Genomic DNA, 26,695 nt, shown 5'->3' on the forward strand with positions numbered 1-26,695 from the left:
TCTTAATGAGCAGCTGTGAGACCCAAGTAAGCGTTAAATCTTGGTGGATTATATCTTTTTGTGAATTTCATTACAGTATATTCTGGACATGTTTTCATTCTTTCCAAGTTTTCTGGGTTCATTATAATGCCGAGATTCGAAACTTCCTGACAGTCTACTATTAGTGTACATATTTATCACGGTTGCTGAAATGATTTTTTGTTTTAGATATAATACTCAACTTCAAGTATATAATACTATCTTGATGTTCATATACAATGAACAAGTTGTTAACACATGATACATGTCTTCCGTTTCTGTTCTAATATAAATCAGGTCTACTTCTGCTTGTTTCTTTTCGTTCTATTTTTATATACTTCTTTCTCAAATAATTCAAGAAAGAAAGGTATGTTATACATTTACATTTCAACTGTTTCGGTAAAGAACGATTGTAGCTCTTCCGGGCATATATTGACGCATAACTAGTGATCTAATAGTTTTATTGTTGCTGTTGAGAACACCAAATAAGGTCTTTTGTGAAATTCAGCATTACGCGGAAGATCTCCCAGAATTCGGTATACCGATGCACATGATGTCCCTTTACGTAAAGACTGTATTTTTCTTAAAATATCAAGGTGGAAGCTGGATCTTGATTGTTTCCTGTCATTTGCTTGTTCGAGTTTTCTTCTAAATGAACAATTTCAGTTGATTTTTTAATAGTTTCATTCAGCATAGGTGCTACTTCTGATTGTACTACTTATTGTACAGTTGAGGTTAGACATTTAAACGTTCTCAATTATCACTGGAATTATGATAAATTCTGATTGCTTAATTATTGTTGTTGGCTGTTGAATTTCTAATTGGTATATGTTACGCACCATTTTGTTTTGTCCTTCAGAGCATGTATTTGGCTATGACATCTGTTGAATTGTCAGTATACAATACATGTGAAGTCAGATTTTTTTCAAATATATCGCTAGATTTGTTTTTATTTATATGTTGAGTCGTCCTTTTTTGTTAGTTGTTTCTCATTTGCTGGCATTGAGATGAGATTGACCTTTGTAGATTGTCTTGATGATAGGTGGAATGTGCCCGTTCGCATGTCTGTTTTAGGATTATATGAAGCTTGTGTCGGTTTTAGATGATTTCTGGTTGGATAACCATGAGTACTACGATGTATGTAATGATTATGGATGGATTCGAGTTGGCAAATCCTTGACTAGGATGGAATACAAAGTTAGTATCTTACAGAACATGAATATAAAAAAGAAGATGTGATATGATTGCCAATGAGACAACTATCTACAAGAGACCAAAATGACACAGACATTAACAACTATAGGTCACCGTACGGCCTTCAACAATGAGCAAAGCCATACCACATAGTGAGCTATAAAAGGCCCCCATATGACAATGTAAAACAATTCAAACGAGAAAACTAACGGCCTTATTTATATAAAAAAAAAATGAACGAAAAACCAATATGTAACACATAAACAAACGACAACCACTGAATTACAGGCTCCTGACTTGGGACAGGCACATACATAAATAATGTGGCAGAGTTAAACACGTTAGCGGGAGCCCAGCCCTCTCCCTAACCTGGGACAATGGTATGACAACTAATAAAAAAAATCATGCATCTAAGACTAAACTATCTGATTGAATAATCCTGACGGCATAGCTGGTTGAGTAGTATAAAAATATATCGGATGTTGATGATATATTTGTGATTGTCCTTGTATGTATGGAGCTAGTAGTTGTGGTACCATATTGATAGTTGATGAAAGAGACTGTTGCGGTTGCATTGTAATTTGTTTTGTTAAGACAGTAGTGATACACATATGATGAGACACTTGCGGTTCTAAATCCCGAATGTTGCTGGAGAGGTGTTGATATTGACATTGATATTGACATCCACTATTGTTTGGTTGACTGTTTGAATATTGATTAGTAAACTGTAGATCTTTGTTTTATTACGGTTTTATTTTGCGCAACTACCAGTAAAGATCTAGAGTTTGAGGTTGTTAACATATTTTGGTCGTTTGATTGTGATTCTTGTGTTTATATTACTATGCTAGTTTTTTTTAACAATCTGGGTATTTTGTTGAGTTCTTTCCAGTCCCTTTTCTGGTGGTTGTGTAGATTAGTCTTTGGTTTTTTTTGGAAACTCAATTGCTAGTTCTTGTTGATCTAAATGTGGCACTTCCTTGGCTGGCTTTTTACAGAGGTTTTGTTATGAACCATTTCAGTACTACATAGGTTATTTTCAATATATAAGCGACAGGAAAATGGATCGTCTCTTTATCTTATTAATTTCACTGTCCTTCCATCGGCGGATCCAGGGGGTTGTGGGGGTTGGAACAACCCTCGGAACCCCCCTTTTTTTGGCCGATCAATGCATTTGAATGGGGACATATAGCTGGACCCCCCTTTATCCTGGGTTGGGACCCCCCTTTTTAAAATGGCTGAATCTGCCCCTGCTTTCAATTCAGCACAGTATCCATTCATCCCATTGCCCACAACCAACAGAGTGTTTAACAGTACGTTTGTCTGTTTTTTTCGTTACATATATTATATGTATCTTTATTTACCAAAGTCCTAACAACTATAGGCATACAACATATAATAAACTCATCATAGATAACAGGATTAAAATTTTATATTTACGCCAGACTCACATTTCCTCTAAAAAGACTCATCAGTGCAATTGAATCAAAAAATGTTCAAAAGGTCTAATAGAGTACAAAGTTGAAGAGCATTGAGGATAAACTACACAAAGTATACATAGATAGCAGAAGGTAATGTGTGAAACATATTACAGTATGTTGGATCTTATTTTTTGTGCACAAAATATAAATTTACCCAAATTACACAATTCTCTAAGACTATTACAACTATATAGGACAGCGATAAATAGTGCTATTGTGCTGGAACTCAGCTTGAGTGATTTAGGTATACTCTATACTGTTTTGCGTTGTTTTAGGTCTAGTTACATTAGCATTATCTTTATTAAGTGAGATGTTTCACCATTTATTCACTTAAATTAATTGTAGTGATCTTTGAAGGTTATTATTGATAGAGTCAAGTTCTGATTCATTACTAGTCAGTAATTATAGTATGATTGGTAAAACATTTTCTGCAACTTTTAACTCCATTGACTAGGATTCTAGATGTTGTAGTATAGCAGTTTATATATAGTATACTTGTGTTGATGGCCAATCAAACCATCTCTCTTTATGTTGTTTATCCTAAATATTGTCTCAATTATGGCTGTGAATTTGAGTTTGATCTATTGCTTCTAAGTAGTTGTAGTAGAGGATGGACAAAAATAGGCAAATTCATCAAGGGTCAGCTTTAAGGTAGCACAATACAAAGATTTTTCATCCCCAATCAGACATCTTTAAACTAATTTAATTCTACTCATCTTTCTTTAAAATTTATGAATGAGGTACCAAAAGAAAGAAAAAAGATTAATCTTTCAAATTGTGATAATTTCATTATGACATAATTATTACTGTGGATTCATTTATTTTCGTGGGTACCAATTTTCGTGAATTGCTGAAAACTTGCATATTCGTGGATATTTGATTTCGTGGTTTTGTAGATCTCTGTATATAAAGCCTATTGAAAATAGGATATTCGTTGAGCAGTTGAATTCGTGGTTTACCTGTACCCACGAAACCCAAGAAAATTGGTATCCAACGAATAATGAATCCCCAGTACATAATTTCTTCTTTCTTTTGGTACCTCATTTAAAGAAGGATGAAATGAATTACATCAGTTTAAAGTTGTCTGATTGGGAGTGAAGAAATCTTTGTATTGTGCTACCTTAACTGAGAGAGTCATTCAATGATGTCAAAGTATTTTGATCCAAAACATTTTTAAACAAGTTTGATATATCTTTAGAGAAAACTATGATTGTATCATAGGGAATATAAGAATAACTAAAGAAAGACATTTTCACAATTTCTTTATTAAGAGGATAAATGCTACATTGTACAACAACGCACGATAAACATTGAATATAAAACTATGTTGCATAGTTACAACTACAAAGGAATCACAAAATCACCAAAACCTGAGGTAAGAATCATTGCTAGAAATTGTACCAATAAGGTATCCTTTGAAACCCTTAAATAAATGTTATCAATCAAATTACCCAAAATGCAATTACAATATTTTCTTCATTATTAAATGGCTGTAAAAATTGCCTTCAAGAATTATTTATCGGGTTGAAAAACCTTCTTTGCATTTTTCTTTTCAATGTTTGATCTCCCTTATGCAGTGAAACCTTACAAACTGTAAAAAAAACATCTTAATTTTGTATGAAGAAAAATTGAGGTCAAATTCTTCAAAATCATCTGATGTTACCTAATGAATAATAAACAAGCAAAACCACTCAGGCAAAATACATCATTTAACAACTGAAGTATTGCACTACAATGGCACAATGACACTAAGGCAATTATTAAGGCAAGATAAATCAGTCTATTGCAGAAAAATTTAAATAACAATCACCATGGCAATATATAGACAATTAACACTTATAAGCTGGGATTTTAAAAATTATTATTTAATAGTTAGTAAAAAGTTTTATGTTGACATTGTACTAGAAAATGCATTTTTTTGTGTGGAAGTTATTGAATATAATTTTTTCATTAGTATGTAAAATCTGCAAAATGTCTTCAATAATTATGACTAGTTAATATATACTTTTCAAAAACCCTAAATATTTGTTCAACTTTGCCATAAGATCATTTAATGCTGAAAAAAGCTATTATAATAATATAGGAGAGTATAAAGACCACTATTCTTAATAATCAGTAAAGTTTTTAAAACAACCTAAACACGCATCAAGTTATTCATCAAACTAGACAATGAAAAACCTACTCAAAGCATTCAAAATGGTTTTATGCTTCAATTTAACAGGGAAGACATTGCAAAAATACCCAATAAATTCTCAGCCAAAGTATCAATGAAACATAATTTATCAGTAAAACACCAGGCAAAAGTGTAAAATCAGTTTTTAACAGTCTAATACTAAAACAATTGTCTCCATAATAATGTATACTATGTTTACAACCAATAGACACAACATTTATTATACTATATCTAAAAACAACTTGTCACTAATAAACCACTACCAGATCTACTGCGAAGCACTTATATATAAAATAACCATATTTGAAGGACTATGGGTCTTGACTCGGGCACTACTGATAATAAAAAAAATAATGGTCACTTATTTTCACCGCTTTAATGAGAATTTCAAAGTTACTTCCCTAGAAATTTGCCTAGAATTGTAATGAAAATATTGGCATAACCTATAAATGACTTAAGCTTGCATTTAATTTTCAACAATCCAAATAATATGAAACTTATTGTTGACAATCTTTAAAAATTTTATTGATGAAAAAAATATCAATATGGTACATCTGTAATTTGTATATAAAGGTGAAAAAAGGAAATGTTTTGTATAGGTTAATAAAGCAGAAAACAACCACAAGATAGGCATAGTCCTTCAATTAATGGTATAATAAAAAGGTAAAGGTCTCCATAAAGAGACCATTATAGCACAAAAACAATACTAGTACATGTATATACAAATCTGTCCCTGACAGATCAAGATTTTAAAGTATAAAAAAAAATAGTTTATACCCAACTCATTTATAACCTTTAAGGCATCTTTAAGAATATGTTTGTTTTCCATTCTTAGCAGTTCTACTGGTTTTTTTTTATTTTTTAAAAAGGTAATGCCCCAATTTCAAAATATATGTTTCAGTCTCAACACTTTTGGATAGTCAGGTACAGGAAACAAATATATTTTTTTCATTTTCCTTGTTCAAAAATTTAATGCTTTTCGAGTAATATTTTCAAAAGCAGAGACCAAAACTTGTCAGTTTAGACAATATCCTTATTCAGACTAAATCTATGATACACAAAAAACTGTGCCAGATTTTTTTTATTTCCAAAAGGAAAAAAGTGCCTCATCTTTGTTTCATTTAAAAAAAATCTTTATATAAAATTACACAAAATAAATATAAAATCAAAAATGCCAGGAAAAGACTAGTTGGTGTAAAATGCATTTACATTTTGATTATTTCAAGAAAAATTCTTATGATTTTCCTAGTCATAACTTATGTATCCATTAACTTATAAGTAGTTTTCTTAATTTCATCAACTAATAAATATAAAATAAAGATCATATTCTTGTAATCTTAACAGTCATAACTTAAGTATATAATATCCAAATTGTTTTGTTGTAAATTAATAAAATAAAAAACAAAATAACAAACAAACTTCTATAAACAACTAAAAATTATCAAAAAACATTCCTTTGCATTGAGATGTATTCAACTGATTAAACAGATTTGTGATTATTTCCAGAATTACCACAAAAAACATTTTATTAAGTAAAAAAATCAAATTCAGTCTTATTTTAATTTGTTAAGAGCTTTATTAGAAGGAAAACTTATCAGGTCTTGAAAACAAAAGTTACTCATGGAGAACTGAGAGAATCTAAGGTTTTTACGCATCATTAATTTGTTTATCTATAAAACTCTAGACAAAATTTAACAGAAGTGACCATATGGGAAAAAATGGTCAATGGTTCCGAGTCTGAAGCAATTGCATTTTTTTCAAATTTTAGTGGAAAATGTAAATAAACAGATATATATTACATATCCATAAAAAAAAACCATCCAAAACAAGAAGTTGCTGGCCAAAAGTCTTATTCACATACCAATTAAAATTGTCATATTTAAACTTATCTATGGCAATATATGGAGTGACAACTGTATTATTCATTCTTAATTCTCCATTTTAATTCCTCCAATATGTTATCTATGTATATATATATATGTTACACCATCTGAAATTCGAAGCATTGGTTGTAATAAATCTGGCAAAAACTTTCATTGGTAAATATTCCATTTAACTATCCAACTGATGGTAACTCTGTAACATTCAGCTTCTTGTTGTTAATGGTGCATACAGAATGGTTTTCTAGTACATGAAGAAAGCTGCCAACAGGAAAGCTAAGAATACAGAAGTTTGTGCTGCTAGTCTTACACCACCTATAAAATACAATTAAAATGGGTTAAAAATGCAAATGAACAAGCATCAATTACAGTGGTTTATAACTAGAAAGGCTATATAAACTGTGAGTCCAGTTTTTCTACACATTAATAAAACTAAAGAAAGTTTGAACTATTTCCTTAAAACTTGCATGACCAATGGAATTTACTTGTTAAACATCTATTGATCTAGAAAATGCAATAAAATTTGGAAAGTTAAAATTAAACTTAGGAATATTTTAATTGAACACACTATTTTCCTCTTTTAATAAACAACAACCCATAACTTCTTATTTCATTCTTTTTCTTAGGATATAACAATAAATATGATGTAATTACCACTTGTTGGACAGCCAAGTTTTCCGAGCACCACATTCCTGAATTTCATTTCAACTTGTTGAACAAACGCTACTGCCTCATCGTCACACTCAGCCTCAACCTGCTGGGCAGTACATTCAAACATCTGTGATGTACGCCTAAAAGTATAATGTACCAACATTTTTACACACAACATTGACAGGAATACAATATACTGTTAATCCATTTATTTTCGTGGATACCAATTTTTGTAGATTGAGGAAAACTTATATGTTCGTGGATATTTAATTTTGTGGTTTTGGAGTTATCTGCATACAAGCCTATAGAAAATTTGGTATTTGTTGAACATTTAATTTCGTGGTTCGTCTGTTCCCACTAAAACCACGAAAATTGGTATCCAACGAATAATAATGAATCCACAGTATACAAAGGTATAATGTACCAACGATTTTACACATAACATTGAGAGGAATACAATATATACAAAATTTTAATGTACCAACAATATTACACATAACATTGAGAGAAATACAATATATACAAAAGTATAATGTACCAACAATATTACACATAACATTGAGAGAAATACAATATATACAAAAGTATAATGTACCAACAATATTACACATAGCATTGAGAGAAATACAATATATACAAAAGTATAATGTACCAACAATATTACACATAACATTGAGAGAAATACAATACTTGTATATACAAAAGTATAATGTACCAACAATATTACACATAACATTGAGAGAAATACAATATATACAAAAGTATAATGTACCAACAATATTACACATAACATTGAGAGAAATACAATATATACAAAAGTATAATGTACCAACAATATTACACATAACATTGAGAGAAATACAATATATACAAAATTATAACTAACAATACCCTTAGTAGTCTTAAAACTAAACTAGAGGCTCTCAAGAGCCTGTATCACTCACTTGATTCTACTTGGGTTTTTGAAATCAAATAAAAAAATATAAATTTGGCTAAAAGTAACAACACAACATCATAAGGAAAGGAACATTCAGGCTATGTTTGATTTCATTCAATTCAGTGGTTCTCTAGAAGAAGACTTTTGTATGCATTTCCCATAGGGTCCTATGTTAAACTAAGTTCCCCCCCCCCCCCATTAGCGGCCATCTTGAATGATGGATCAGCTACAAAGTAACAACACTTGGTCAGCACCTCATAATGAACATTTGTGCCATGTTTGGTTTCATTCCATTCAGCTGTTCTCTAAAGGAAGTCATTTATATGCATTTCCCGTAGGGTCCTATGTTAAACTAAGTCCTCCGCTGGCGGCCATCTTGGATGATGGATCGGCTACAAAGTAACAACACTTGGTCAGCACCTAATGAGGAACATTCATGCCATGTTTGGTTTCATTCCATTCAGTGGTTCTCTTAAAGAAGTCATTTATATGCATTTCCCAAAGGGTCCTATGTTAAACTAAGCAAGGTGAGCTAAAACTAGAGGCTCTAAAGAGCCTGTGTCGCTCACCTTGGTTTATGTAAATTAAACAAAGGAAGCAGGCAGTTCATGACAAAATTGTGTTTAGATGATTGTGATGTGTTTGTACATCTTACTTTACTGAACATTCTTGCTGCTTACAATTATCTCTATCGATAATGAACTTGTCCGCTTAGTTTCAGTGGAAAATGTTAGTAAAAATTTACAAATTTTATGAAAATTGTTAAAAATTGATTATAAAGGACAATAACTTCTAAGGGGTCAATTGACCATTTTGGTCATTTTGACTTATTTTTTAGTCTAAATTGCTGTACATTATAATAACCAAAAACAGCAAAATTTCCTTAAAATTACCAATTTAGGGGCAGCAACCTAACAACTGGTTGTCCGATTCATCTAAAATAGATAGATCTTGACCAGATAAACAATTTGACTCCTCGTCAGATTTGCTCTAAATGCTTTGGTTTTTGAGTTATAAGCCAAAAACTGCATTTTAACCCTATGTTCTATTTTTAGCCATCTTGGTTAGGTTGCCCGGTAAAAAAACACAATTGTTTTACATTTTAATTTCAGGGCCTTTTATAGCTGAATATGTGGTATGGGCTTTGCTCATAGTTGAAGGCTGTACGATGACCTATATTTGTAAATTTCTGTGTCATTTTGGTCTCTTGAGGAGAGTTGTCTCATTGGTAATCAAACCACATCTTCTTTTATTATATTTTAAACACATACAGTAGTTGGCCAAAATAAAGAAGTTCTTGAAAGCCAAGAAAGAGATTTTCTTTCAGAGTAAACTTCATTTGTGTTACAGCTATATATATATATATATATATTATGTTTTTTAATGTTGGAACTCCCCTTTTTTGACAATCGATTCTTTTAATTGTTGTAACACCCCTTCTTTCTTGGTTGGAACCGCCTTCTTTATCCTTGGTTCGAGCAACCCCTCTTGTGGGGTTTGTGTTGCATATTCTTTTGTTTTCTATGTTGTGTCATGTGTACTATCGTTTGTTTGTTTGTCTTTTTCATTTGTAGCATGCCATTGTCAGTTTATTTTCAATTTTTATGAGTTTGACTGTCCCTCTAGTATCTTTTGTCCCTCTTTTATGCAAGAATTGGCCATCTTGGATGATGGATCTGCAACATAAGGAAAATTCATGCCATGTTATGTTTCATTCCATTCAGTGGTTCTCTAGAAGTTCAAAATGTAAAAAGTTAATGCTGACGACAGATGACGACGGACGCCAAGTAATGAGAAAAGCTTACTTTGTCCATCAGGCCAGGTGAGCTAAAAAGGGGTGTTACAACAATTGAAAAGCATAGATTGTAAAAAAAAAGGGGAAGTTCTAACCCCCTGAACCACACTTCATCCACCAGTGAATACTTTTATTTACTTACTGACATTCCTGAGCTTTTGACTCTGATTCAGGTGCAGGTTTTCCAGTTGTCTCTGGTTCTGGTTTTGGAGCCATCATGCTATCACAATTTGCAGCAGTTGCATTTTTGAAGGATTTTTTATCAAAACACGCCATACCATGCTTCATAAAACCTTTATACACAAAATATTTGTTTGAATATAATGTATGCAAAAAACACCACAAATAAAAAATTCTTCAGTATTCCTCCCTTTTTTTTTAATATATTGTTTTCTTTTCTGTTTATAAAAATCACTTTGAATTTGTGAATATAACAAAAGTACAAGAACTAGAGGCTCTAAAGAGCCTGTGTCGTTCACCTTAATCTATATGAATATTAAACAAAGGATGCAGATGGATTCATCACAAAATTGTGTTTTGGTGGTGGTGATGTGTTTGTACATCTTACTTTACTGAAAATTCTTGCTGCTTACAGTTATTTCTATCTATAATGAACTTGGCCCAGTAATTTCAGAGGCAAATGTTAGTAAAAATTTACAAATTTTATGAAAATTGTTAAATTGACTATCAAGGACTTAGGGGGTCAATTGACCATTTTGGTCATGTTGACTTATTTCTAGGTCTTACTTTGCTGTACATCATTGCTGTTTACAGTTTATCTCTATCTATAATAATATTCAATATAATAACCAAAAACAATAAAATTTCCCAAAAATTTTCAATTCAGGGGCAGCAACCCAACAACGGGTCGTCGGATTCATCTTAAAATTTTAGGGTAGATAGATCTTCACCTGATTAACAATTTTACCCCCATGTAAGATTTGCTCTAAATGCTTTGGTTTTTGCGTTATATGCCAAAAACTGCATTTTACCCCTATGTTCTATTTTTAGCCATGGCGGCCATCTTGGTTGGTTTGCTGGGTCAATGCCACACATTTTTCAAACTAAATACCCCACAGATGATTGTGGCCAAGTTTGGATGAATTTGGCCCAGTAGTTTCAGAGGAGAAGATTTTTGAAAAGTTTACCAAGATTTACGAAAAATGGTTAACTAGGGGCTCTAAGGAAACAGATGGATTCATGACAAAATGGTGTTTTGGTGATGGTGATATGTTTGTAGATCTTACTTTACTGAACATTCTCACTGCTTAAAATTATCTCTATCTTTAGTGATTGGCCCAGTTTTTTTCAGTGGAAAATTTACAAATTATATGAAAAATGTTAAAAATTTACTATAAAGGCAATAACTCCTTAGAGGGTCAAATGAATATTTTAGTCATGTTGAATATTTTTAGGTCTTACTTTGCTGTAAATTATTGCTGTTTACAGTTTATCTCTATCTATAATAATATTCAAGATAATGACCAAAAACGGCAAAATTCCTTAAAATTACCAATTCAGGAGAAGCAACCTAACAACCAGTTGTACAATTCATGTGAAAATATTGGAGCAGATAGATATTGACCTGATAAACCATTTCACCCCCTGTCAGATTTGCTCTTAATGCTTTGGTTTTTGAGTTATAAGCCAAAAACTGCATTTTACCCCTCTGTTCTATTTTAGCCATGGCGGTCATCTTGGTTGGTTGGCAGGGTCCCCAGACACAAAATTTAATCTAGATACCCCACTGATGATTGTGGCCAGGTTTGGTTTAATTTGGCCAAGTGGTTTCTGATGAGAAGGTTTGTGTAAAAGATTACTAAGAATTACCAAAAATGGTTAAAAATTTACTATAAAGGGCAATAACTCATAAACAGGTCAACTGACCATTTTGGACCTGTTGACTTATTTGTAAATCTTACTTTGCTGAACATTTTTGCTGATTAAAACTTATCTCTATCTATAAATATATTTAAGATAATGAGCAAAAACGGCAAATTTTCCTTAAAATTACCAATTCAGGGGCAGCAACCTAACAATGGGTTGTCCCATTCATCTGAAAATTTCAGGGAAGATAGATCTTCACCTGTTAAACAATTTTACACCATTTCAGATTTGTTCTAAATGCTTTGGTTTTTGAGTTATAAGCCAAAAACGGCATTTTACCCCTCTGTTCTATTTTTAACCATGGCCGCCATCTTGGGTGGTTGGCAGGGTCACCGGACACAATTTTTTGTCTAGATACCCTAATGATGATTGTGGCCAAGTATGGTTTAATTTGGCCGAGTAGTTTCTGAGAAGAAGTTTTTGTAAAAGACTCCTAAGATTTAAGAAAAATGGTTAAAAATTGACTATAAAGGGCAATAATTCCTAAACAGGTCAACTGACCATTTTGGACCTGTTGACTTATTTGTAAATCTTACTTTGCTGAACATTTTTGCTGATTAAAACTTATCTTTATCTATAAAAATATTCAAGATAATGACCAAAAAACGGAAATTTTTTCTTAAAATTACCAATTCAGGGGCAGCAACCTAACAACTGGTTGTCCGATTCATCTTAAAATTTCAGGGCAGATAGATCTTAACCTGATTAACAATTTTACTCCTTGTCAGATTTGCTCTAAATGCTTTGGTTTTTGAGTTATAAGCCAAAAACTGCATTTTACCCCTATGTTCTATTTTTAGCCATGGTGGCCATCTTGGTTGGTTGGCAGGGTCATCGGACACCAATGGGGCACATGGGGTTCAGGGGCGGATTTAGGCGGGGGCGTGGCGGGCGTGCCCCCCCCTAAAATTTGCAAAGCATGGGTTGACTTTAACATATTTAAGTATCAGAAGAGACCATTCCATCTTTTTTAACATTCAAAGTATATAAAACAGTCAGTTTAACAGAATCAACATGATTACTAATCAACTGACCTACGCTTTATTAAAGTTCTGTAAATTATTTTAAAGGAAGGTGTCAAACGCTGCATTTGATGACAAATATAATAGGTTTTAGCAGTTAAAGTAAATACCAATGTTACATTGTATTTCCGGTTTTTATCATAAATTTCTTTGATAATCGTAGTTCCAAAACATCCCTTACTCACTTTTACAATTTCATCATGACACGATCAAGAAAACAGTCGGCAGGTGAGATTCTTTCATAATATCCGTAATGAAAGATAGAAATACTGTTTCAAGCGAAGGTTAATTTATTAGTTTGTATCTCTGTGTCTATATTTGTATCTCACTTGCAAACCTTAATATTTAGCTGAATTCTGTACCGTATTACATGCTTGGCATCCCAAGAAAATAAAAATATCTGCGTAAATGCATCTCATTCTGATTTTAGTTGTTTTGTGGCGAACACAAAACCTCCGAAAATCACAAAAGTATAAAAAAAAAACAGATATTAAGAAAGGAAAACTAAAAAATAAAAAATCGCTGGTAAAAGTAGAATTTTTCGTTTGCAAAATATATTGGTCAGGTGAGCAATTGTTAACTGTCTCGTCTCACTTTGCGTCCGTCTTACTCTATCTGTATGTAAATTGTTGTCAGGTGTGGATTGGGGGGGTTTCAGCTTGAAACTTTAATTTCTTGCTCATTTTACTGCACAATAGTTCGAGATATCTACATTTCACCCTTTTGGATAAATATTTTAATAAATTTACCTAAAAAAACTCCAAAATTTTTTCGCCTCGCTCCGCTCCGCGTGAGATAAATTTTGCGCCCCCCTAACAGGAAATCATGGATCCGCCCCTGGCGTTGCTAATGAAATTGACATGAAATTAACAACTTTGTTATAGGTAAAATAGCGATAAACAGATTATCCTTGGTCAACTCAACTCAAATTATTAATATTTTCTCCCTTGAGCCAGTTTTGAATGTAATTTAATATTTGACACATTAAAGGTTTCTGACACCAAATTAATGTACTCATAGAACTTGAAATTGATTTATATATAATTTGAATTTCTATTCAATTGAAGATTTTTTGCAGTTGTGCAACACACTTGTGCTATTGCGCAATACTTAGTAAAACATTTTTCAGACTATATACAAAGAATTAATTAGCAGGTCTTTGTTTAGAAGTATTTACAACTCAAAATTATAAAACCGCGAAATTGTGTCCCCAGCAAATATGAGAACCCCACTCTAGTTGTTATTTTCATTTGGTCTCATGAAGGGAGTTTTCTCATTGGCAAGCATACAACATCTTTTTTTTAAATTGGACATAACAACCTCAAAAATAAAATTCCCATTTACAATTAGAACCAGCATGCATTAAGAGAAAACAACTATATTTAACATAAATTACCTGCTTTAAATTCAGAGCCACACATCACATCAACCATACCAAGACTTGCCTCTATACCCTTAGTGATTTGCTTTGCTTGATCATTATCTATAGCAGCACATTTAGCTTTGATTGGAGTTACACAAGTCTTGAATTGGTTCATTTTTCTAAAACATATATTAAAATGTTTAATATAAAAATTGCATTGTAATTAAATTAAATATTCTGAGTAGTAAATACCATACAGTATCATGCCTCTTTTATTTATAAAAAAAAACCTACAGTATCATGCCTCTTATTTATAAATATCCATACAGTATCATGCCTCTATTATTTATAAATATCCATACAGTATCATGCCTCTATTATTTATAAATACCATACAGTATCAAGCCTCTATTATTTATAAATATCCATACAGTAGCATGCCTCTATTATTTATAAATACCATACAGTATCAAGCCTCTATTATTTATAAATACCCATACAGTATCATGCCTCTATTATTTATAAATACCCATACAGTATCATGCCTCTTATTTATAAATACCCATACAGTACCATGCCTCTATTATTTATAAATACCATACAGTAACATGCCTCTAATATTTATAAAAGGTAATATTCCATTGTACAGCTTCAAATCCAAGTTAACACCAGTCAATTGCTTTCAAAACATAAACAGCTTAGTGTAAGAAGACATAATTTTGTAGAATTCCATCAAAACAGTATTATGGATTGATACAGTAGTAGTAGCCACCAAGACCCCAAAACTTATATTTATTATAGGTTGATATTAGTGGCAAAAAGCAGAGTGCATAAATAAAATGTATTATCAATCAGTATTTAAAATCAAAGAGCTGATAGCTCTGAGGTGGAAGAAGGTAAATAAAAGTAAACTTGAAATACCATAAAAGCAGACCTACTAATCCAGCCAGCTTTGTTCCATTATCATATTTTTTTTTCTTCAAACAAGAAAGTGTCATCGATTTCCCATCCGTACAACCATTTTCTATGTTCAGTGGACTGTGAAAATTAGGTAAGTCTTTAATTTGGCAGTAAAATTAGAAAGATCATATCATAAGGAACACATGTGTACTAAATTTCAAGTTGATTGGATTTCTACTTCATCAAAAACTACCTTGACCATAAACTTTAACCTGTAGCAGGACAGATGGACAGACCAGAAAACATAATGCCCATAATTGGGGCATAAAAATAGTAAGACTTGTAACATACCCACCATCTTTTGAAAGTTCCCATGGGGGGTTTTAGTGTGCAGCAACAATTTTAAAGGTTACAATTTTTAGCGAAGTAATTTGCACGATCTAGATTGTCTATAAAAGGGTCATAATTGTATGATGAACTTACATGCCTTTTTCTAAAGTCTGTTTGCATGATACTAGTTATTAAATGGGTAGATTTGAATACAAAAATAAAATATGTTACAACAAGTATTATGTCAATAAATCAGGGGGAAAATACTATGTATTATCTTTATGGTAGTACTGCATCATTGAATTTTGTCAATCAGCCATGCGTATACCATTAAGCTGTGTAAGAACCTGCTTGCAGATGAAAATGCACATGCCATGTTCACGATTTATCTAGATGAAAACAATGAAAGTTCAAAATCTAGCATGTTAGAATATTCTTCAGAGAAAACGTTTTTGATTGACTTATAAATTGAGCATGAGAAACACAGAATTTGATTGACTGAACACGATTGCCCTACCTTGGGAACAAAATAAGGAACAGATGATTTTCACTAAATCGTGTTTTAGAGTTTTTTAACAATGCCCTTAATATTAATATTTTTTAATAAATGCAAAGACGTATTATAAGACGTCCTTAATAATAGTAAAGAGAATGAACACAGGGCGAATGTACTATACGGGCGAAAGAACTCAGGACAAACAAAACAAGAGCGAACAAGCAAACAGGCCGAGTTGTCCCGATACCAAATTCACACATGCGTATTACAAATATCTACAGTAAAAACATCTAGTTACAAGTAAACAAATACTGTAAACCAACTTATTTTCGCGGATACTTTATTTCGCATTTTACCCTTTCTTGGCCACTTCGCGGCTATTCAATTTCGCGATTTTCTGATTTACTTGAAGAAGTTTAATAAGGAAAGATCCAAGGTTTACATATTCGCGACGATTTATATTCGCGTTATTTTTCTACTCGCGAAAGTCAGAAAAAAATAAATCGCTCGTGAAAATACGTTGGTTTACAGTAATGTTCATGAAACAATAGTCCCTCGTCATATCGTCCAATTAGCTTAACAAGCAAACTAGGTAAACTAATGGAGAGAATAGTAACATCAAGGTTAGAAGGTTATGTAGAGTCAAAATTTATAATAGATAAAGAACAAGAAGGTTTTCGACATTTCCACTCCACCGACAATGCTTTATTAACATTTGTTCAAAACATCTTTGATGGATTTAATAAAGATGAAAGTACTATCGCATTAATGATTGACCTAGAAAAAGCCTATGATAGTATTTGGAGAGGAGGACTTTTAACAAAACTACATGGATATGGAATAAAAGGTAAAATCTGGAAATGGATAGAATTTGTTTTAAAAGACAGATGAAATATAAACAAGCATCAGGGACAATGGTTTAACACTAAAATTGGGCTTCCACAAGGATCAGTAATATCCCCCTTACTTTTCAACATCTTTATTATTGATATTTTTGCAAAGATTTCCTCTAACAAATGTAAATTTGCTGATGATGGGACAATCTGGAAAACAGGCAGAGACAAACATGAATTAGTGAAGGAGTAACAAAAAGATATTAATTCTATCCATGAATGGTCAACAAAATGGAGAATGAACCTTAGTATATAAAAAACAGAATTTTGTGTATTTTCCAGAAATGGTATGACAAAGGAGAACATCAAGATAATGTTACAAGGAAAGAAATTAAAATACAATCCAAACCCCAAAATTTTAGGCCTTACTTTAGATGAAAAATGTAATTTCAATAAACACATATAGACACTGTTGAGCAAAAAGCAAAAAAATCCTTAGGGATAATCAGAAACATCAAGGGAATGGCAAAGGTATCTACAAAAAATTTAATACAAATATATCTAAGTATAGTGCTATCTACAATGTTATATGCTAGCAGTGTATGGCAAATCAATAACAACACGCATATAAATAAATTAAATGCTATTCAAAGAAAAGGACTAGCCTTATGTCTCAACCAACCAACAACAGCTAGTGTAGAAGCCTTAGAAGTAGTAGCAGGAATACTACCACTGGACCTCAAAAGAGAAGAAGCTGGTAAAAGACAAATTGCAAAAATAAAATCATATAAAATCACTATCCCTATTAAACAAATTTTTGAAGATTGGAAAAATATAAATGAACCTGAAAAAATAATCTCACCAATTGGAAGAATGGTATTACAGTCTGAAGACATGAAGAGGTCAACAGAGATTGATTCTGATTGTATAGAGTCTCAATTTGAATTCCGAGGGTTAGCAGCCTCAAAATCATCACCATAGTATTGGAAAAATCTCGGAAGTTCAAAGTCTAGATCAGAGGAACAAGCATTTCAGGGAAAAAATATTATTTTGGAAAAAATACATCAACTTAAAAAGAATACATCATTAGCTTTCACTGATGGCTCCTGCAAAGGAAATCCAGGTCCATGTGGTGCTGGGGCAGCTATTCTAATATCAAACAGCTCAGAACATGTGGGATTAACACAGCCAGTTTCCAATAGAGGATCTATTTTATTAGGGGAATTAGAAGCTATCAAGCTAGTAAAAGATTTTCTTATAATTCCAAACAACAGAAAAAACACTGAATCCATCCAAATTTTCTCAGACAGCCAGTCAGCAATTGGAATTTTAACTTTAGATTGGAAATCAGATAATTATGGCAAAACTATTCATGATATCAATTTTAATTGGTAAATTTGCACTAAAATCTGAAGGAATCATTGTTTCCATTGAATGGACCCCTGGACACGCTGACAAACAAGGTAATGAACTAGCAGACCAACTAGCTAAAAAGCAGCACAGGAAACAGAAAAAATACAAAGCATTCCAATATTTACATAACAAGATATACAAAAAGGAGCAAAAGACAGTGTTATGTTAAAATGGCAAAACTGATGGGACACCAGTGATAAGGAAGAAGATATTATGTTTTTCAACAAAATGTAAACTAGAGGCTCTAAAGAGCCTGTGTCGCTCACCTTGGTATATGTGAATATTCAACAAAGGACACAGATGGATTTGTGACAAAATTGTGTTTTGGTGATGGTGATGTGCTTGTAGATCTAATCATCTAACTTTACTGAACATTCTTGCTGCGTACATATATCACCATCTATAATGATTGGCCCAGTAGTTTCAGTTGAAAGTGTTAGTAAAAATTTACAAATTTTATGAAAATTGTTAAAAAATTGACTATCGATTTGCCTGAAATTTTCAGGGCAGATAGATCATGACATGATAAACAATTTAACCCCATGCCAGTTTTGCTCTTAATGCTTTTGTTTTTGAGTTATAAGCCAAAAACTGCATTTTACCCCATGTTCTATTTTTAGCCATGGTCGCCATCTTGGTTGGTTTGACGGGTCAACGGACACAATTTTTAAACTAGATACCCCAATGATGATTGTGGCCAAGTTTGGATAAATTTGGCCCAGTAGTTTCAGAGAAGAAGATTTTTATAAAAGATTAATAAGATTTATGAAAAATGGTTAAAAATTGACTATAAAGGGCAATAACTCCTAAAGGGGTCATTTGACCATTTCGGTCATGTTAACTTATTTGTAAATCTTATTTTGCTGAACATTATTGCTGTTTACAGTTTATCTCTATCTATAATATTATTCAAGATAATAACCAAAAACAGCAAAATTTCCTTAAAATTACCAATTTAGGGGTAGCAACCCAACAACAGGTTGTTCTATTCATCTGAAATTTTCAGAGCAGATAGATCTTGACCTTATAAACAATTTTGCCCCTTGTCAGAATTGCTCTAGAAATGCTTTGGTTTTTGAGTTATAAGCCAAAAACTGCATTTTACCCCTATGTTCTATTTTTAGCCATGGCGGCCATCTTGGTTGGTTGACCGGGTCACCGGACACAATTTTTAAACTAGATACCCCAATGATGATTGTGGCCAAGTTTGGTTTAATTTGGCCCAGTAGTTTCAGAGGAGAAGATTTTTATAAAAGATTAATAAGATTTACGAAAAATGGTTAAAAATTGACTATAAAGGGCAATAACTCCTAAAGGGGTCATTTGACCATTTCGGTCATGTTGACTTATTTGTAAATCTTATTTTGCTGAACATTATTGCTGTTTACAGTTTATCTCTATCTATAATATTATTCAAGATAATAACCAAAAACAGCAATATTTCCTTAAAATTACCAATTTAGGGGTAGCAACCCAACAACAGGTTGTTCAATTCATCTGAAATTTTCAGAGCAGATAGATCTTGACCTTATAAACAATTTTACCCCATGTCAGAATTGCTCTAAATGCTTTGGTTTTTGAGTTATAAGCCAAAAACTGCATTTTACCCCTATGTTCTATTTTTAGCCATGGCGGCCATCTTGGTTGGTTGACCGGGTCACGGGACACAATTTTTAAACTAGATACCCCAATGATGATTGTGGCCAAGTTTGGTTTAATTTGGCCCAGTAGTTTCAGAGGAGAAGATTTTTGTAAAAGTTAACGCCGGACGACGCCGACGCTGGACGACGACGACGGACGACGACGCCGGACGCCGGACGCAAAGTGATGAGAAAAGCTCACTTGGCCCTTCGGGCCAGGTGAGCTAAAAATACACTTCCAAAAGACAAGCCGTCAACTGAAATATATCGAATAACCACTAGTTTAAGAACAGGATATTGCAATTTAAACACTTACAAATCAATAATATGCCCAGCACTCATAGAAAAATGCAGCTTTGGACAAGTAGAAACAATTGACCATTACCTACTGGATTGTAAAAATTATGAGGAGGCTAGAGAAAAACTCCACTCTGCACTCACATTCCTAACACTTAAATCGGAAGAATTGTTAGCAAACAGAAAATGATAATTACAAACATCACATAGAAGATATTCAACATTTGTTAGGGGTCTTTATTACAGATACTGGAAGGTTAAAAAAATAGATAGTTAAGGTTTTATAAGGGTTAATTATTTATTCAATTTTAATATTATTTTTTTAGTTAATTAATTATTTAATTATTTATTATTTTCTGCAGTGCCACATTATAAATACAAATGTACTAATGAGTTATATACAATAGCGACATAAAATTACCAGAGTGATTCAAATTACAGAGGGATTATAGTGTCAAGTTGACACTTCTAAAGACTAAAGATGAGATGAAATCTTATAATTTACATAAATAAAAGGGTACATATTTACGATAGTGATTGTTTTTCAATCCTAATTTACAAATTAAATGATTCAGATGCTTAATCATTTGTAAAAATCTGTGTCAGGAATCAGAAGTTGTTATGAAGTACAATGTAGTTATACACAGAAACGAATGCGGCATACAGAGGCTCAATGATTTTAAAGTCGGCACCATAGGCCTTCAGTAGACTTGAAGTCTTCTTCTAACCAAAAATAAAATGTTTTTTTTGTTTTATGCATGTTATGTTTAAATATAATTTCCTTTAAAGAGGTAATTTTTCTTAATCTAACGGGTTAGGAAATGCATGTTGAATTGAATTCTCCTATATATTTTTTTGTTTCTCATTCATATTCAATTGATCATAAGAAGTTGTAGAAAGATTATCTATTGTAAAGACTCTTATAATGACAAAACTTTGTATAGAAGAGGGATGAAAGATACCAAAGGGACAGTCAAACTCATAGATTCGAAAATTTTGTGTCTGCAGGTTGTGATGTTAAGAAAAGTATGTTGTGTTCAGATATAGGGTACCACATTCTAACCAGACGCTCCACAGGGCGCAGCTTGATACAACCGCAGAGATCCAACCCTTCACAGTTGGAGCAAGTATGGATACAACATTCAAGTGAAACAGCTCTGAATTTGGATTGTGATTAAATAGTTGACACAGAATTGGTTTCTGACACAGAATGAATTCTAAGAACTCAAAAAAACAAATTGGACATTTACCTATTACATGTATTATGGTCCAATATCCAAAATATAAATAAATGGTTAGATTCAGCATATCAAAGAACCGCAAGAATTCAAATTTTGACGAAATCTAATAGACTTCATTTTTGGACCCTTTAGAACTCAATGTGGCCCAATTTTATAAAGGGGCCCAAATATAAAAAATCTAAATACATTTTTAGATTCAGAACATCAAAGAACCTCATATATTCATTTATTGTTGAAATTAAACAAAGTTTGATTTTGAACCTCGAAATGGACTAACTTGATTCGAAAACTTGGCCCATAATCAAAAATATAAGTACATGTTTAGATTCAGCATACCAAAGAACTCCTAGAATTTTATATTTGTTAAAATCAAACAACATTTAATTTTGGACCATTTAGACGTTTATGTACACCAATTTGAAAACAGGACCAACAATTCAGAATCTAAATACACGGTTAGACTTGGGATATATATCAAAGAACCCCGATTCAATTTTAGATCAAATGAAACAAAGTTTAATTTTGGAAACTTTTGGCGCCTAATTCCTTAACTGTTGGGACCCAAACTTTAAAAATAAATCCCAACCTTCCTTTTGTGGTCATAAACCTTGTGTCTAAATTTAATAGATTACTATTTAATTATACTAAAATTAATATTTGAAAAACCAAGAAAAATTTGTATGTGTGCCTCTTTTTGGTCCCTAATTTCTAAACTGTTAAGACCAAAGTCCTCAAAATCAATCCCAAACTTCCTTTAGTGATTATGAACCTTGTGTTTAAATTTTATTGATTTCTATTTAAGAAATAATTGATGCCAGCTATACTTTATTGTAGTTTTAACATGGGTAGGCATTATATTCGTGATTATTTTTGCCAGAGCGATAGCGAGGGCTAAAATAACACGAATATAATGCCTACCCATGTTAAAACTACAATAAAGTATAGCTGGCATCAATTATTTCGATTCTGATTAGGACAATTGCGGTAATATCTATGTTCGCTGTGTATAAAGTGTACGGTATTTGTGTAGGCTCTTCCATCAACCTTCCTGTCGATTTTTATCCAACTAGTTCATACCAGTTTAATTTGGCAAAGTTGTATAAATTTCTAAAATTCAAAATTGAAACAGATATTAATAAATTAATTTATTAACTTAAACAATATTTGTGTCACAATATAACAGAAAAGTTATATTTCAACAGTCTTTTCCTTTGAGGTCAATTTCTGACACGCACATTTTCAAGTCAGTCGTCAATGGCGGTGGACGCACAAGGAGAATCGGGTAGGTCTTTATTTACTAAATTAATCGTAAATATTCCGCCGGTTAATATTGTAGCATTGGTAAATATATTCATATCTGATAGAGGATTTCTTGATAAAGTTGTGCTGACATTCGAGACTTGGCAGGAGGGGCCCTTTGACAGAAATCCATTTATACTTGCGGTGGCTACACCTTTTAAAGTTGATCAAAGGGCACGCCTTTGTGCATCTGACGATTTCAAATGCTGTATTTATACATGAGATTAAAAATAATACTGGGTGACAATCTTGTTGCATTTGTAAAATGGATTGGAAACCTTGATGGTATATTGGTAATTACGCCTATTTGTTTTTATAGGAGAATGGGGTTCGATTCCCTGCTAGGGTCAATCCATTTTATCAGAAATATGAAACAATTTTGTCATTTCAGTACAACAGTAATAGTAACATATTCTTTATTTTATATTTTATCGTCGGAACATATGTTTCAATGAAATTAATATACAATGACATGCCTTTTTAACAGGAGAGATGAAACGTGTTTTTAGGGGGAGGGGTTTTGAAGTTAGAACAGCCAACATGGACGTTGCTGTATCTAGGTCAACTATTTTCAATTACGAATTGTAACACATTGTTGTCATTGTTAAAGTATTAGTAACAAAATGTGTTCATTTTAGTGTTTGAAAGTGTTTTAATTTAAGGAAATACATTAAATGCATACCATTTTGACGAAATTCATTTTTCTGCCGTAGTCAATATACGCATGTGCAAACTAATTTTATTGGATAATAAAGTATGGTTTCTTTACAAAGCTAAAGAAGCACGTCATATTAGAATCACTAATACTAAAGTAATTATCTGGAAATCATCCCTCTTCAGACCACGCTGACGACAATGACGACATGATTGCAATATATGACCAATTTTTTAAAATTTTTGTGGCCGTATAAAACATGGAACAAATCAAGAAAATAACAAGAATGTGTCCATAGTGCTTGGATACCCCACTCCCATTATCATTTTCTATGTTCAGTGGACCGTGACATTGGGATAAAAAATATAATTTGGCATTTTAATTAGAAAGATCATAACCTAAGGAACATGTTTACAAAGTTTCAAGTTGATTGGACTTCAACTGAATCAAAAACTACCTTGACCAAAAACTTTAACCTCAAATTTGCACTATAATTTTCTATGTACAGTGGACCATGAAACTGGGGTCAAAAGTCTAATTTGGCAATTAAATTAGAAAGATCATATCATAGGGAACATGTGTACTAAGTTTGAAGTTGATTGGACTTCAACTTTATCAAACACTACCTTGACCAAAACTTTAACCTAAAACTTGCACTATCATTTTCTATGTTCAGTGGACCATGAAACTGGGGTCAAAAGTCTAATTTGGCAATTTAATTAGAAAGATCATATCATAGGGAACATGTGTACTAAGTTTGAAGTTGAATGGACTTCAACTAAATCATCAACAACCTTGACCAAACACTTTAACCTGAAACTTGCACTATCATTTTCTATGTTCAGTGGACCGTGAAATTGGGTTCAAAAGTCTAATTTGGCAATAAAATTAGAAAGATCATATCATAGTGAACATGTGTACTAAGCTTGAAGTTGATTGGACTTCAACTTCATCATAAACTACCTTGACCAAAAACTTTAACCTGGAACGAACGGACGGACAGACGGAGGGACAGACAGACGGAAGGACGGATAGACGCACAGACCAGAAAACATAATGCCCCTCTACTATCTTAGGTGGGGCATAACGTAGGTGGGGCATAAAAAATGTTTCAGTTTCTTTATTACTGTAAATTCAGTAATTAATGCGTGCATTTTTTATTGCGATTTTGTCATTTTACACTTGAATGCGATTTTAATTTTTACTATTTTGAGAAAAGTCATGCTTAATTCAGTTAAAATATAACAAAATGCGAGTTTTAATTATTGCGTTTACAACTCAGTCGCATTATTCGCAATAATTTCTGAATTTACAGTAATCCTTTAGGTGGCTTTAACTGTTCATTCATTATGAATTACAAACTAGTCAAGGAAGTTGAAAAAAAATCTAACAGTTGAAAAAAAAATCTGTCTTTCAGAGAAGGCTGTGATGTTTTTATAACTTGCATATAAATTGTATGTACATGTGAAAGAAGATAGTTGCAATTATCAGTGAAAACAATCCCTTGCCAAGTTTTATTTTTACAGGAGGTCTTTTTTCTTTTTATTTATTATATTGTGTTGTTGGGTTGCTTATTCATTTACATGATTAATGTAAACCCAAACTCAAATTCATAATTCTAATGATATGGTTATAACAATAAACTACAGCCTCTTCATTAATGCCATACCAAATGACTTTTAACAGTTTCATCTGTCAAAATGTCTGTAAGAAATGTATACTTATGGACAAACTGTATTAATTTGCTCAAGAAATATATACTTACACACAAACTGTATTAATTTGCTCAAGAAATGTATACTTATGGACAAACTGTATTAATTTGCTCAAGAAATATATACTTACACACAAACTGTATTAATTTGCTCAAGAAATGTATACTTACGGACAAACTGTATTAATTTGCTCATGAGTAGGATATCCATCAAAACCCTCTGCAGCCAAAGATCCAAGCATCTGAACACATTTCATCAATTTTGCAGTAGCACATCCTATAGACATGATAGATAAGAAAAATTAAAATTTTCAAGTTCTGTTACTTTACATTAATGCATTAATGCATAAAAGTTTTTTTGTAGGTTTTAAAACAAATTAATACTTTCTGGGAAAATAACATCCAACCGTAAATATTGCATGCTTTCTTAGGACTAACAATTGAAGTTAAGGTATATGATATACCCTGCTTCGTAGAGAATTTTTAGACTGATACAAATTTCACAAGTTACTATCTCACAGTGGCAACAATTGACTGTAAAACATGTAACCTTATCCAGAAACATTATTAATTCGATCGAAGGGAAATTGCTTGAACATCTATGTCATATTCATAAGTGAATTCTTAGCTAACTTACACTGTTCTAAGCCTCTAACTTAATTATAAAGTTGCAGGCTCGACAAAAATCAGATTGTCTTTGAAGTTCAAAGAAATATTGAATTACAAAGCAAATATCTTCACAATCAAATGAACTTCATGTTATAAATGTCACATGAATGTAAAATGAAAATGCCAGGTTGTTTTTGAATCAACAGTTTATACATACTGTAGATTCATTTATTTTCGTGGATTATGGAAAACTTGGAAGTTCGTGGATATTTAATTTTGTGGTTTTGTCGAAGTCTACATACAAGCCTACAGAAATTTTTTTATTTGTTGAACATTTAATTTCGTGGTTCATTAGTACCCACGAAAGCCACGAAAATTGATATCCCACGAATAATAATGAATCCACAGTAACTATATATATATATATAAAATGGCAAAATATGAAGAAATTTACACCAGGTACAGAAATTAATATGAAAATCATGATTGCATTACACGGAAAGCATCATATTACAACACAAGTAAACAAATTTTAGCACTATGAAACAATTTGGGACTTGTTTCAAAGTTTTTTACTAGAAACTCTCCAGGGCCTGTGTAGCTCATTTGTATCTACTGTGATTTTGGAAATCATGTGAAATAAGGTTAAAATAATAACAGTATTGGATACCCTTGATTAAGGTCAAAGGAGTAAGTTCGGTAAGGTCCATATTTGACCCCAATTATAAAGTTCATAGAGAATAAATGTTTTAATTTGCCTTTAAGACATGTAAGAAAGTAAAACAGAACTGTTTTTGTCAAAGTTTAATTCTAACACATTGATTTTTACAACCAAAAAAGGTCAAGAGAAGGGATTTTGGTAAAATGTGA

General features: G+C 32.1%; 1 protein-coding gene across 3 annotated transcripts in view; it reads right to left on the reverse strand.

Moving 5' to 3' along the window:
• Window positions 1–3,935: 3,935 nt before the first annotated feature.
• Window positions 3,936–26,695, reverse strand: part of LOC134716124 (uncharacterized) — a 39,303-nt gene continuing 16,543 nt past the window's right edge. For all 3 annotated transcript variants that reach the window (XM_063578907.1, XM_063578906.1, XM_063578905.1), the window contains 5 exons: window positions 25,388–25,493; window positions 14,432–14,577; window positions 10,269–10,419; window positions 7,398–7,534; window positions 3,936–7,058 (listed from right to left, as the gene is read on the reverse strand). In XM_063578907.1, the coding sequence (XP_063434977.1) occupies window positions 6,988–7,058; window positions 7,398–7,534; window positions 10,269–10,419; window positions 14,432–14,577; window positions 25,388–25,493 (611 nt within the window). In that variant the 3' untranslated portion in view covers window positions 3,936–6,987. The remainder of the gene's footprint in view (window positions 7,059–7,397; window positions 7,535–10,268; window positions 10,420–14,431; window positions 14,578–25,387; window positions 25,494–26,695) is intronic.

The sequence above is a fragment of the Mytilus trossulus genome, chromosome 4 (genome assembly GCF_036588685.1).
Source record: "Mytilus trossulus isolate FHL-02 chromosome 4, PNRI_Mtr1.1.1.hap1, whole genome shotgun sequence".
In the NCBI taxonomy this organism is placed as follows: domain Eukaryota; kingdom Metazoa; phylum Mollusca; class Bivalvia; order Mytilida; family Mytilidae; genus Mytilus; species Mytilus trossulus.